The sequence below is a fragment of the Spinacia oleracea genome, chromosome 3 (genome assembly GCF_020520425.1).
Source record: "Spinacia oleracea cultivar Varoflay chromosome 3, BTI_SOV_V1, whole genome shotgun sequence".
NCBI classification, from domain to species: Eukaryota; Viridiplantae; Streptophyta; class Magnoliopsida; order Caryophyllales; family Amaranthaceae; genus Spinacia; species Spinacia oleracea.
Window position 1 is genome coordinate 43,423,402 of NC_079489.1, and position 13,786 is coordinate 43,437,187.

At 35.2% G+C, this 13,786-nt stretch overlaps 2 protein-coding genes across 2 annotated transcripts; both read right to left on the bottom strand.

Moving 5' to 3' along the window:
- Window positions 1–11: 11 nt before the first annotated feature.
- On the bottom strand, window positions 12–1,966 carry LOC130469658 (protein FAR1-RELATED SEQUENCE 5-like). The gene is made up of 2 exons (XM_056839068.1): window positions 1,829–1,966; window positions 12–1,139 (listed from the first exon to the last, which is right to left on the bottom strand). The coding sequence occupies exons 1-2, from the start codon at window positions 1,865–1,867 to the stop codon at window positions 12–14; spliced, it is 1,167 nt and encodes a 388-aa protein (XP_056695046.1). The 5' UTR covers window positions 1,868–1,966.
- A 4,156-nt stretch (window positions 1,967–6,122) lies between these two features.
- LOC110802208 (uncharacterized) lies at window positions 6,123–11,888 on the bottom strand. Its single transcript, XM_022007647.2, has 5 exons — window positions 9,977–11,888; window positions 7,590–8,280; window positions 6,958–7,499; window positions 6,745–6,837; window positions 6,123–6,662 (listed from the first exon to the last, which is right to left on the bottom strand). The coding sequence occupies exons 1-5, from the start codon at window positions 11,714–11,716 to the stop codon at window positions 6,600–6,602; spliced, it is 3,129 nt and encodes a 1,042-aa protein (XP_021863339.2). The 5' UTR covers window positions 11,717–11,888; the 3' UTR covers window positions 6,123–6,599.
- Between the last annotated feature and the right edge of the window lie 1,898 nt (window positions 11,889–13,786).

Consider the following 13,786-nt stretch of genomic DNA (forward strand, 5'->3'; position numbering starts at 1 on the left):
CATTCAAATACTCAATTACCTTCCCGCCAGGAATCCTGCATGTTCAACACAGCTAGATCATACTCAACACTAGTTGGAGCCTCCATTATTCTCTTCCATTTTCCATTCTTGAATCTCTCACCCATGATTTTATTTCCACATATATTCCCCACAGCCGCCTCTACATCCTTGTTGATATGCCACGAACAAAGTAAGTGTTTGGAGCGAGGAAAGATTTCGCGAATAGGTCTCATAAGACCTAACTCACGATCTGTCACAATTGCTGTTGGATGTACCTCATTACCAAGCAACAACCTTAGTTTATCTAACACCCACCCGTAGCTTTCAGCAGTCTCGTCCTTCATGAATGCATATGCAATGAGAAAATTCTTGTTACACGGTGTAACCCCACAAATTTCAAGGAATGGCATCTTGTATATATTCGTCTTGTACGTAGAATCCATGCCAATGACCCATGGATATGTGCGTAACAATTTCACCGATGTAGGGTGTGCCATGAATGCATGTGTCACGACATGAGCCTCCTCCCTAATGTAGTGCAAGTAATCACTCTCTTTAGCAAGATGAAGAAATTGACTTATACTATCTCTTCCTTCTGCATCATTCCTCCTCATTCGATCTCTAAAATTGTAGATGTGTCTTCTATTGGGGTTCTCCTCAGGGAATTGTTCTTGGATAGCCGCCAATATGACATTTGGCCTTGCTTGAGCGGAAGACATATCACGAACAAGTTGCTTTGCGCCTAGACTAAGGCTGCTCATCTGCCGATTGCACTCTCGATATGTAATTAATTCATGGTTGTGAATACTATGTTGTTCAGGACCCAAAACAATATTCCAACCTTCACCATCTTTGCATGGTGCCACCTTAATCAAAAACTTGCAACCACATGCTTGAGTTTTCGTGTTTGGTTGTTCCGCAGTTTCCAAATTTCTTCCTTTGCCTCTATTTCTTTCACCGCGGTTACATCTCAAGTACAATTCTCCTCGTTTCCATGAGGACTTCACAAGCTTAAAACCATTGCTAATAGCAATGTTTCTAGCCCACTCAACAGCAGCATCATCACTCGAAAATATTTCAGAAGTTACGAATTTTGGATTATAATTAATACCATCGCTTCCAAAATCTAGTAACGGAACCTGCCCATTTAAAAAAAAAAACTTTAAACAAAGTAATTTTTATAATCAATATATAAGAAAAATACTAATTTTATTTTTATGACACAAACTTATGCAGTTTAAGTTTATGCCATGGTAGGGACTTATGCATTTTAAGCTCAAACCATGGTGTAGACTTATGCAGTTTAAGCTCCTGCCATGGTATGAGCTTAAAACACATAAGTCTGTCCCATGGTACAAACTTAAAATGCATAAGTCTGTACCATGGTCGGAGCTAGAATTGCATAAGTTTATGAATTGTTTTAAGTACACAAAAATTTTAAAAAAAATCATGTGAATTAACAGACTTATGTATCGTAAGCCCACACCATGGTGTAGACTTATGCATTGTAAGCCCCAGCCATGGTACGAGCTTAAAATTCATAAGTCTGTACCATGGTACAAACTTAAAATGCATAAGTCACTAATGTTTTTTTTCGGAAAAATTTAACCAAATTAAACAACAAATAAAAAACTTGAAATTTAACGGACTTATGAATTTCTAGTTCCATCCATGGTATAGACTTATGAAGTTTTAGCTCCGTCCATGGTTGGAGCTAGAATTGCATAAGTCTGTACCATGGTACAGACTTAAAACTCATAAGTTTGTACCATGGTTGGAGCTAGAATTGCATAAGTCCATTAAATTTTTTTCCGGGAAAAAAAAATACCTCTTGTGAATTTGAATTTACTCCGTTAGTCTCGGCCATGTAAAAGTTGTTTCACCGGCGGTGGTGCTCCGGCAGGAGGTGGTGCTCCGGCGGCGGCGGTGGTGCTCCGGTGGCGGCGGTGGTGCTCCGGTGGCGGCGGTGGTGCTCCGGTGGCGGCGCTCCGGCGGTGGTGCTCCGGCAGTGATGGTAATGGTAAATGTTAATGTTAAAAATGGTAATGGTAAATGTTAAAAATAAAGGGGTAAATAAAGAGGGTTATATAGGTAAAATATTAGGGCGGTTTTGAGTAATGTGGGGCGGTAAATAGTAAGCCCCATAAATAATTTATTTACACTAATATAAACCTGGTCCATGCTAACTTAGCGTGGACCAGGGAAACAGAGTAATTTTTAAGGGTAACATATGTAACTGTCACGTGACAGTTATTTTGTAATTTTAAATAGTAATTATATGCGTATTACAGTAACTATGTGTTTTAAAGAGTTACTATGTGTTTTGAAGAATTTTAATGCGATTTGTGTCTAGCCCACTTTATATACGTTTTAAACTTTTTTATTTTTCAAAATTTCAGATCTACATTCTGTTCATTCTCTTTCATTTTCTCTCTCTTCATTTTCTCTCTATGCTTTTCAAAATTTAGCTCAAATTTATAGGTTTTGTTCGATTTTTTTCGTAATTATCTTATAATTCATATGATTGGATCTATTTGATGAGGAAAAATTGGAGGAAGTAGTAGATCAAGAAGGAGGTTCGTCGTTGCCGAAATCGAATCGAAGAATTTCCGCTCGCCTACAAATCTTCGCAAGAATTTTTAGAGATCACATCTCGGTTTGTTGTTTTTTAAAGAATTTTAAGTCTATTTTTATTTAAAATTGAAAATATTTGTTGTTTTGAAGAAATTAATGTTTGTGTTTTACCGAAGTATCGTTTTCACTTCGCGAATTCGATCAGTGACTTCACGATTTAAATAGTAACTATATGAGTAATACAGTAACTATATGGTTTAAAGAGGTACTATGTAATTTTAATGAATACTATATATATATATGGTTTAAAGAGGTACTATGTAATTTTAATGATTAATAATATAGTACAATAGTTACTATATTATTTTAATGGTTACTATATGTGTACAACAGTTACTATATGTGTACAATAGTTATTATTTTGTTGAGTGATTCGAAATGTTTGTTGTTTTGTTGAAATTAGGGTTAGTGTTTCACATAGTTAGTATATAAATGATATAGTCACCTTTAATTTATGTTGCGAATTAGTGTTTTTAATAGTCACTGGAATGTTCGTTGTGTTTATGTTAGTAGTAGTTTTTAGAGTAACTATACTTTTTTTAAAAGTTACTATAATTTTAAAACAGTAACTATGTGTTTAAAATAGTCACTATATTTTTTAGAAAGTTATTATAAGTTTAAAACAGTAACTATGTGTTTAAGATAGTTATTATGTTATGAACAGTTTATAGTGACTTTTTGATAAATAATAGTTACTATACGATTACATTATGTACTATATTATTTAGAGTATGTATTTGTCCGCTATTTAGATAGTGACTATATGATTATAATGGTTGCTATATGTGTTCAATAGTTACTATATTTTAATAATAGTCACTATATGTTTCATATAGTTACTATATGGTTTATATAGTTACTATATATTTGATATTTGTATAAGAAAATAATACGAAGTATCAATCACATGTTATGATTATAATGGTTGCTATATGTGTTCAATAGTTACTATATTTTAATAATAGTCACTATATGTTTTATATAGTTACTATATGGTTTATATAGTTACTATATATTTGATATTAGTCCTAAAGTTGCACTATCTAGTGACGAATCTCCAAAAATACTTTACAATATCATTTGTATAAGAAGAAATAATGCCTTAAATTTAGAAAAAAGAGACAAAGGCTGTGAACTTTAAGAATTGATGCAGCAAAGCACAAGAGGTAGAAATAGTGTTTGTTGTTTGGGTGAAATTAGGGTTAGTGTTTCATATAGTTAGTATATAAATGATATAGTTACCTTTAATTTATGTTGCGAAATAATGTTTTTAATAGTCATTGGAATATTCATTGTGTTTATGTTAGTAGTAGTTTTTAGAGTAACTATATTTTTTACAAAGTTACTATAACTTTAAAACAGTAACTATGTGTTTAAAATAGTTACTATATTTTTTAGAAAGTTATTATAAATTTAAAACAATAACTATGTGTTTAAGATAGTTACTATGTTAAGAACAGTTTATAGTGATTCTTTGATAAATAATAGTTACTATACGATTACATTATGTAATATGTTATTTCGAGTATATTTTTGTCTGCTTCTTAGATAGTGACTTATGATTATAATGGTTACTGTATTTGTACAATAGTTACTATATTATAATAATAGCCACTATATATTAAGCTAGTTGTTGTGTGATTATAATGGTTACTATATGTGTACAATAGTTACTATATTATTATATTAGTTACTATATGTTTGAAATAGGTACAATGTTTATTTTATCATGATGTGTTACCATATGTTTATTTTCTTCAATAGTTACTATATTATTTATATAGTTACTATATTATTTATATAGTTACTATATGTTTGAAATAGATATTATGTTTATTTTATCATGACTTGTTACCATATGTTTATTTTCTTTAATAGTTATTGTACGTTTTATATAGTTACTATATTTTTGAAATGGAAAATTTGTAAATAATAATCCCACCTTTGGCCGGTTTTCTTTAATTAATCCCACCTAAGCGATATTTTTTAATAATCCCACCTTAAGTACCCATTGACTTTTATTGAACCTAGCAGGTCAAAAACCGGATTTATCCGGTAAAATGTCCTACGTGGCATATATCCGTTGCAAAATTAAAATTTTTTTTTTTGTTTATCTTTTTAACAGGTTTCTCTTTCTCTTTCCTTCTCATTTTTTCGCGCTCCTCTGGTTCATTTCTCCACCATTTTTGCATCTTCAAATTCTCTCCTCCACCATTTTTCTCAATTGTTCTGTAATTTTGGGATTTGGAAAAAAGAGTTCGCCCACTACAATGGCTGGGTTAAACACATTTTCTGTGGGATCTGGTTCTTCATCAAATTCAAAGGGAGGAATTGTACCGTCGTTGATATGTGAGTGCGGAAATGTAGCTGTTGTGCGTACTGTTAAGCGCGGCCCTAATGTTGGAATGAAGTTTCATGGCTGTCCTTTATGGCCGGTAAGGTCTCTGAATGTCCTCAATTTTGTTTCCCCTAAAATTGACGAATTTAGGGTAGAGGGTGAGTAAGTCTATGAACTTTGCAATTAGGTGTAATTAGGGTAATTAAGGTACAATTTTTATAACGAATTTGGGTATAATTGATTTTTGTGGGGTGAATTTGTGTTTAATTGATTTGTTGTGGGTTTGATTGATTTGGGTTTTGTTGATAAAATTCTGATGGTTTGGTCGATTATTTTGGTTGTTGTAATCGTATCGTAGGATACGAAGTGTGAATTTTTCAGGTGGATTCTTCCTGATAGCAATGCAGTTGACAACCTTCAAGTTCATGTTTTGGAAGCTAATACGACTATAGCTGAGATGGAGTATGAGAAAAAGTTGCTGGAGGAAAAGATAAGGAAATTGCAGATTAAAAAGGAAAATCTAGAGGAAGATGCACATGAAATGAAGAACGAACTTTGCGAAATGCGTATTGAGTTGATGAAGAGTTCAAGGAACGAAAGGAATTGTACAATGGCTCTGTATTTATCATGGGTGATTTTTGCCCTTGTTGTATTTTGGTTGAAGTAGATGACAATAAGTTGATATTTTCCCTTGTTGTATTTTGGTTGAAGTAGATGACAATGTTACCATGAATAAAATTATCAAGGTTCGGTTGTTGACTTTAAAGTGTGAGTTATTTTGACACATTTGCGTAGTCGTACTTATATAACTAATTTTATGACAATTAGTTGACTTTAAACGAACGAGCAAGAGTTGACTTTAAACGAGCGAGCAAGAGTTGACTTGAAATGAACGAGCAAGAGTTGACTTGAAACGAACGAGCAAGAGTTGACTTGAAACGAACGAGAGTGGACTTGAAACGACAATGCTAATATCAAAGTTTGATAGGAGCATAAGATATGAAAAAATGTGCAATTTCACTTTAGATGAACATAAGTGGATGTTAGTTGCACCGACATAGGTCCACTAAAATAATTTGCGTAAATTGAAGATGATACTAGTGTAAGTTGTGAAATGCGCATGAATTAAAGTCACAAATTTTCCATATCATGTTCTGAACTACACAAAAGATGGCATATGACTTGGTTGTTTGCAAAATCTGCTAACATGAAGGCCACAATTAACTACACAAAATACTACCACAGTTGACTTTTAACTACCCAAAAAAATCCCACCGTTGACTTTTAACTACCCCAAAAAATCTCACAGTTGACTTTTATGTAGGCAGAGTTGACTTATAAGTAGCCATTGCTTGTTCTGAACTACACAAAAACATGAAATGACGCTACTGGAGTTGGCTTCTAGAGTTGCTTGCTGCTGCTACTGTAAGCTTGCTGCTGCTACTGTAAGCTTGGTTCAAGGCCTAAATTCTAAACTACACAAAAAAGGCCAAACAGTTGAAAGTTAATTAGGCTAAGCTGACTGCCACTGCTACTGTTAGCTAACTGCTACTGCTACTGTAAGCTTCTGATTTCCAGCACAAAATGGTCAAGTTACTGGCAGTAGGTTCATTCATCTTCACTTGTCCTACTGAGTTGGTTGATGAGCACTGGAAACTTGGCTCGACTGTGTTCCGACAAATGTTGCAACCTATGTGACGAAAGTAAACCAAATGAGTGAAGACACTTAAGGCTTCAGCAAGTTAACAAACCACAACTTAATGAAATAATACCTGATTTTTACCCCTCCCTCTCCCTCTCCCTCTGCCTCCACTTGTTTTTGCAGTCCCATCCGAGGCAACATACATTCCCACACCAATAGGTACCTGTTTGATGAAGTAAATGAGAATGAAAAAAAAGCCAAACAGAAAACAACATCACACAAACATAGGCAGAAAGAAAAAAGGGAGAGTAAATGAGAATTAGAATGTAGAATCAAAGCTTACTTTCTCTTTACCCCTCCCTCCATTGTTTCCCCTTCCCCTTCCAGTATTTCCACCCCTAGAACCCCTACCACCTAGGATCATCCTCCCGCCTCTGCCAAGTTGGCTAGGTTGGCATGAAGTAGAGTGAAGCTGAGCATTTGTTGATCGAGTGAATCGAGAAGATACAACTGCAGAGGTGGGTGTGTTTGTTCTTGAATCAGTCGTTTGACTTATGGTAGATGGGGCAGTAACAGACGGAGCACGAGAGTGAGGGGGCTGACCATCCTTCCTTGGTCTACCCCTAGGTTTTTTTGGGGCTGGTTCTGCAACAACAGCACTCTCTCTGTTAGGACATCGTCTTTTATTATGCCCTTTGACTTGACACACACTACAAGTCATTTCTATCCCGGTCCTCGATAGGTGACCAGGCTTTTTCGGGTTCTCAAAGGGATCCTTGATCCTATTTCTCCTCGGTCTGCCTGGCCCTATTTTGATGGGAGGAGGATCCAAGTGGTATTCAATCCTTGGCCAATACCTCTCTCCATCAATGGGTGGAATTGAACCTATACACACACACAAACACATACACAAACAGAATGTTACACGCAAATCACAGAATACACACAACTTAGCTATTGAAACAACAATTTTACCTGAATATGCATTTAAGTATTCTTGCCTCCAGTAGCATTTATCAACATACTCCTCGGCCTCCTTGTTTTGGAAAAAGATACACGCAATGGCATGACAACATGGAATGCCAAGCATGTCCCACTTTCTGCATGAACATGTCCTTGCTTCCAAATCCACCACCAATTGATCCAGATAATAATTGACATTGAACAATGTATCCGTTGACGGTATTACGTCACAGTTGCTAGCCTTTGCCTTCTCTTTTTCCAGCTTCTGTTGTATTCTTGGACAAAGGATTGATGTCGACTTCTCCATTTGCTGTCTTTTCACCACCAATCTTTGCATCAAGTTGTTTCTGATGTCTTCTAACATGAAGATCAGATGTTTGGTTCTTGCCTGAATGATGTATCCATTGAATGTTTCAGCTATGTTGGATGTTATGGCATCAGTCTTCATTGTTGTATCTAGAAAAGCTCTACAGAAAACCTCTGGTTTGTAGCCCTTAAACGCAGTGGCAGCATCGACATTCAACTGTGTGAGTTCCTCCAAGGCATCATTGTAGTCAGCAAGGTTGTAAGCCTTGGCAATTTTCCAGAATAAAAGCTTCATCTCATCACCTTTCCAAGTCTTGTGCCAATGAGCAAAGATGTGCCTCGCACAGTGTCTATGCTCTGCCTTTGGGAGAACTGCTGCAACGGCATTTAATATAGCCTTGGACATATGAAACAATAATAAATTAGGTAAGGGGAAAGGTTTAGAACTGAACAGATTCAAAACTTAATAAAGATTACAACATAATCAATGAAAACATATTCAGAACATAGTAGAAACATGTAAAATGGAGTCAAAACATAACACAAACACCCAAGTACATGTAGAACATAATTAAGGATTAAAACAGATTAAAAACAGATTCAAACTGAAATCAGAACAGATTCAAAACATAACACAAACACCCAAGTAAATGTGGTCAACTTTGGTCAAATTAAGCAAATTATGTCAAAATTAGGCAAATTTGGTCAACTTTAGGCAAATTTGGTCAACTTTGGTCCAAATTAGGCAAATAATGTCAAAATTAGGCAAATTATGGCAAATTATGTCAAATTAGGCAAATTATGATCAAATTATGTCAACTTAGGTCTAATTAGGTAAAATTAGGCAAATTCTGATCAAGTTAGGTAAAGATGTCAACTTTGGTCCAAATTAGGCAAATTATGTCAACTTAGGTCTAATTATGTCAAAGTTAGGCAAATTAGGCAAATTATGTCAAAATAAGGCAAATTAGGCAAATTATGTCAAAATTAGGCAAATTAGGTAAAGATTAGATTAGCACGATCGTTTGAACTTAGGTAAAAATAAGTCAATTTTGGTCAAATTTAGTCAAAGTTAGGCAAATTATGTAAAAAATTAGGCAAATTTTGTCAAAATTAGGCAAATTAGGCAAATTATGTCAAATTAGGCAAATTAGGTCTAATTAGGTCAAATTAGGAAAATTATGATCAACTTAGGTCAAGTTTGGTAAAGATTAGCACGATCGTTTGAACTTAGGTAGAAATAGGTCGATTTTGGTCAAATTTGGTAAAAGTTAGGCAAATTAGGCAAATTTTGTCAAAATTAGGCAAATTATGTCAAATTAGGCAAATTAGGTCTAATTAGGTCAAATTAGGAAAATTATGATCAACTTAGGTCAAGTTTGGTAAAGATTAGCACGATCGTTTGAACTTAGGTAAAAATAGGTCGAATTTGGTCAAATTTGGTAAAAGTTAGGCAAATTAGGCAAATTTTCTCAAAATTAGGCAAATTAGTGAAATTATGATCAACTTAGGTCTAATTAGGTAAAATTAGGCAAATTATGATCAACTTAGGTCAACTAAAATATCGCTTAGGACGATCGTTTGAACTTAGGTAAAATTAAGTCAATTTTGGTCAAATTTAGTCAAAGTTAGGCAAATTTAGTCAAATTTAGGCAAATTAGGCAAATTATGATCAACTTAGGTCAACTTAGGTCTAATTAGGCAAATTTGGTCAAAGTTAGGCAAATTAGGCAAATTTTGATCAAGTTAGGCAAATTGGGCAATTCTTAATCAACTTAGGTCAACTTAGGTAAATATGACCACGATCGTTTCAACTCATCGGAATGATGTGTTGACTGATTTACATGACATAATATAGCAGCAAAGCAGCAAAAACTCACATAGATTGCATATTGTTTGTTTGTTCAATGACAGGTGAAATAGATAGCCATTTGCTTAGTGTTTGTTTGTTCAATCATAGGTGAAACAAGATGCAAGATACTAACACATCTCACTGTAATATTGTATTGACTGATGTACATACATAAAAGATCACAAACATACCAAATCAGAAATGCAAATAATGACAACTAGATAAGATGATGATAACAAACCTGGTGCTCGTCGGAGATGATAGCAATTCCCTCTCCTTCACCTAGATCGAGGGACCTCTGAAGCAGAAGAAAAAACCACTCCCAAGACATGTTATTCTCCCCCTCTACTACGGCCCAAGAAATAGGGTACATTTGGTCATTGCCATCCCTACCTATAGCACTCATCAACTGCCCACCCAGGAAGGTTTTCAGAAAACACGCATCAACCGCTATCACCTTCCTGCAACCCTGCTTCCAGCCCCTCTGCAATCCTTCAAAACATGTGTAAAACCTCTGGAAAACAGGTGGAAACGCTTGTTTACTGACATCGGTCACTAGCTCCACCATCGTACCAGGACTACTGTTCTTTATGGCTGCCACATACCCTCCCACTTTCTTGTAATGCTCGTGCATCGAACCATGTAATAACGTGTGTGCAGCATACTTCACCTTATACGCAAACTCCTTTTTTACTACAATCTTAAATGCCCTCCTTATAGTCTCCATGATTTCCTTAGCTGGCCAATGGGGTCTAGCCTTGAACACCTCGAGAAACTGTTTTGCAACCCAAGTGGACTTTAACTGTCGATTCTTTTTCATATTTCTATGACAAGTATGCTCACCCTCTACCCTCTTCACAACAAGTACTGCTCTCCTAGAGTCCCAAGACGCATACAAGTAGAACGGACAACCTTCAACACACTTCACCCCTACCCTTTGTTGCCTACGTATGTTACTAGACTGTATGAAAACGTTTCTCCCCTGTAGAACAGCATACTTAGCAACTGCATCTTTGAAAGCAGCCCTGTTGGGAAACCTTTGCCCAACTTTCCACCTGAACACAGAGAAGTCAGTGTGTTCACCTACCAAAAAAGCTCTCCTTCTCCTCCTCCCGAAACTCAAATCCTCATCACCACTATCGGGGGGCGTGTGTATATCATCCTCACTATCCTCGTACTCACTCACATAACCCCCTGCAGCACTAGTTCCCTCTCCTGTTGTAGCCTCTGACTGAACACCACCTAACTTTCCCTCAGCTGCCTCCCTTTGAAGTTGTTCAGCTAGTTCAACAAGCTTGTTGTTACAGCTCCTCGTCTTTGCCCTAGATGCAATATACTCCTCATCACTTTCATCTGTGTCTGACAGTTTCTGATCAGCTAAAATCTCCTCATCCTCTAATTCCTTCTCCAATTTATCAACATAATCACCATCACCATCAGAGGATGCAAGTTCTAGCTCAAAGTCCGGATCAACATCATCATCTTCATCACTTATGTCAGAGTACAGATCTGTGAACTTCAATGGACTCTCGGGTCTGGGGTCTTCCCATTCATAGTTCTCTAAGAAATCATTTTCATTAGCTTCAAGGGTGGGGATGCTGATTTCTTCTTCAGTAGGTTGAGGGGGGGATTTGATGGATTCTCTGGATTTTTTTGGAGTGGACTTTGTTTTTTGTGGTTTGGTTGGGTTTTTAGATTTTCCAGGTGTATGGGCCTGTTTTTTGTTTGCTAGGGTATCTGTAGGTAATATTGATGAGGTGGCAGCATCTTTTTTTGCAGCTGATGAGGTAGCATAATCTTTTTTGGTAGCTTGTGAGGTGGCAGGATATGTCTTAGATGTTGATGACAGGGCATGACCTTTTTTGGGTGATGACATGACATCATTTTGTGGTGATGTGATTGTGGTTTCTTGGTTTGGTAACTCAGTACCATGATATACATACAACTCAACACACCTGTACTTCAACACCAATTCAGCCATCTTCAAAACCTCTACATCTTCATACACTTTCCTCAAACCATTTGCTAAGCTAAGCCCAGGAATCAAGTAGAAAAGACCATCGATATTCTCATACCCCCCACATTTCTTAGCTAAAACTTCTAAATCCCACCAACACAACTCATCAACATCAACAGGAAAGGTTCTACCCCGTCCTCCCTCCTAGATTGTCTCACCATTAGCAACCTTTTTAAACACACCTCCATGCCAAATTTTCAGAGTACCCTCAGCCATCCTAACAATTTTCAAATAAATAAGGAAAAATCAGCAAGATTTCAAATCAATTCAACAATTACCCAAATAAATTCAAGAACAAAAAGTTTCCACTTTTCAGCAAGACTTCTTAACCCACCCCAAATAAATTCAAGAACAAAAAGTTTCCACTTTTCAACGAATTCAACGTCAATTACCAACAATTACCCCAATTATCACAATTACCCAAAATTACCAGCATCCCACAACTAAATTACCAAATTATTGCAAAAATTAGGGTTTTTACGAACAAACAACCAAGCAAAACCAAGAATTAAAAAATTACCAAAACAGGGAAGAAAAACGCTAGGGTTTGTAGGTCACACCTCAATTGTACGATTGTGGGGACGAAAATTGATTGCGCGTTGATGAAGAAGCCTATTTCGACAGGTTACTCGCAGATGATGTCATGAAGTACAGTTGTGGTTGAAGGTTCAGTAATGGAGGAGAGAGAAGTACGGGAGAGTAGAGAAGAGAGAGAGTTGTAAATTTTTTTGGTAAAAAAATTTCGAAAACCTAGAGTATAGTTGGCAATTAATTACCGACGTGTCAAGCATTTTAGGAGGGAAATCAAAGTGTTGGTTGTCAACGAAATAGACGTTGACTTTTTTGCCGGTAGCCAGTCAATTAGGTCTAATTAAAGTAGTTAGGGCTTAAATGTGGGATTATTAAAAAATATCGCTTAGGTGGGATTAATTAAAGAAAACCGGCCAAAGGTGGGATTAATAGTACATATGTAAAAAAGGTACTATGTTAGTTTATTATGTTATGTGCATGTTTTTATGTTATTCTATATTTTTAATGATATAGTTACTGTATTATGGATAGAGTTACTATATTATTATCACATCAACTATGTCTGCAACTCTGTGACTAAATGACCATCAATAATATTTATAGGTATTATATCTTGTATTATAGTAACTATATGTTTGGTATAGTTTTTTATGTATATTATAATGTTCTTTTCATGTTCTTTGTTGTCTTCTATGTTATTAGTAATAAGAGTTACTATGTTATGATCACAACAACTATATGATCATAACAATAACTATATCTACAACCTTGCTCGTATATGACTATCATTAATATTAAGAGTTACTATATCATGTATAATAGTAACTATATATTTTTAATAGTTATTATCTTATCATTATGTTCTTTTTATGATCTTTCTTTGTACTCCATGTTATTATTAATAAAAGTGACTATATTATTTTGACAGTAACTATATGACTATAACAATAACAATAACTATATATGCAATTCTGCAAGTATTTTACCATCGTCAATTGTAATAGTTACTATATGATGCATAATAGAAACTACACGTTTTACATAGTTACTATGTTATTTTTTCATATTTAAATGTTAAATTATTAACTTAGTTTAAATATTTTTGATTCAGAAATACAAAGATGATGCACCCAGAATTGAAATCGTGCAAAGAATAAATTCTGCAAGGAAAACAAAAGCTGGAGGAGAAGAAGAAAATCATGACAACAATGGAAACCAAGAACGTGGCAGAGGGAGGACATGATGTGTTGGTGGAAAAAAGAGACGTGGTCCACGTGGACGTGTCGATTAGTATTTTTTAGTTCAAAAAACATTTGAGTTTAACATGGTTTATTTAATAGATGCAAAGAATTAGAATGTCGTAGCTAAAACAACTAACCAAGTAGTTAATGTTTTCTTTATTATTGTTCAAGAGTTATAATTACTGTTACTTTTGATACAATTACTCTTTTATATTTCAGTAATTATGTGATATATAATAGAAAAAATTACTATATGACCTCT

What these genes read in the sequence shown, in the direction of transcription:
- LOC130469658 (XM_056839068.1), bottom strand. Translation starts at nt 1,867, where the DNA reads ATGGCCGAGACTAACGGAGTAAATTCAAATTCACAAGAG. An exon ending in TAAATTCAAATTCACAAGAG is followed by an intron (nt 1,140 to 1,828) that starts GTATTTTTTTTT and finishes TTAAATGGGCAG; the next exon opens with GTTCCGTTACTAGATTTTGG.
- LOC110802208 (XM_022007647.2), bottom strand. Translation starts at nt 11,716, where the DNA reads ATGGCTGAATTGGTGTTGAAGTACAGGTGTGTTGAGTTGTATGTATAT. An exon ending in TCATCTCCGACGAGCACCAG is followed by an intron (nt 8,281 to 9,976) that starts GTTTGTTATCAT and finishes CATATGTCCAAG; the next exon opens with GCTATATTAAATGCCGTTGC. An exon ending in GAGGGAGGGGTAAAAATCAG is followed by an intron (nt 6,663 to 6,744) that starts GTATTATTTCAT and finishes TTCGTCACATAG; the next exon opens with GTTGCAACATTTGTCGGAAC.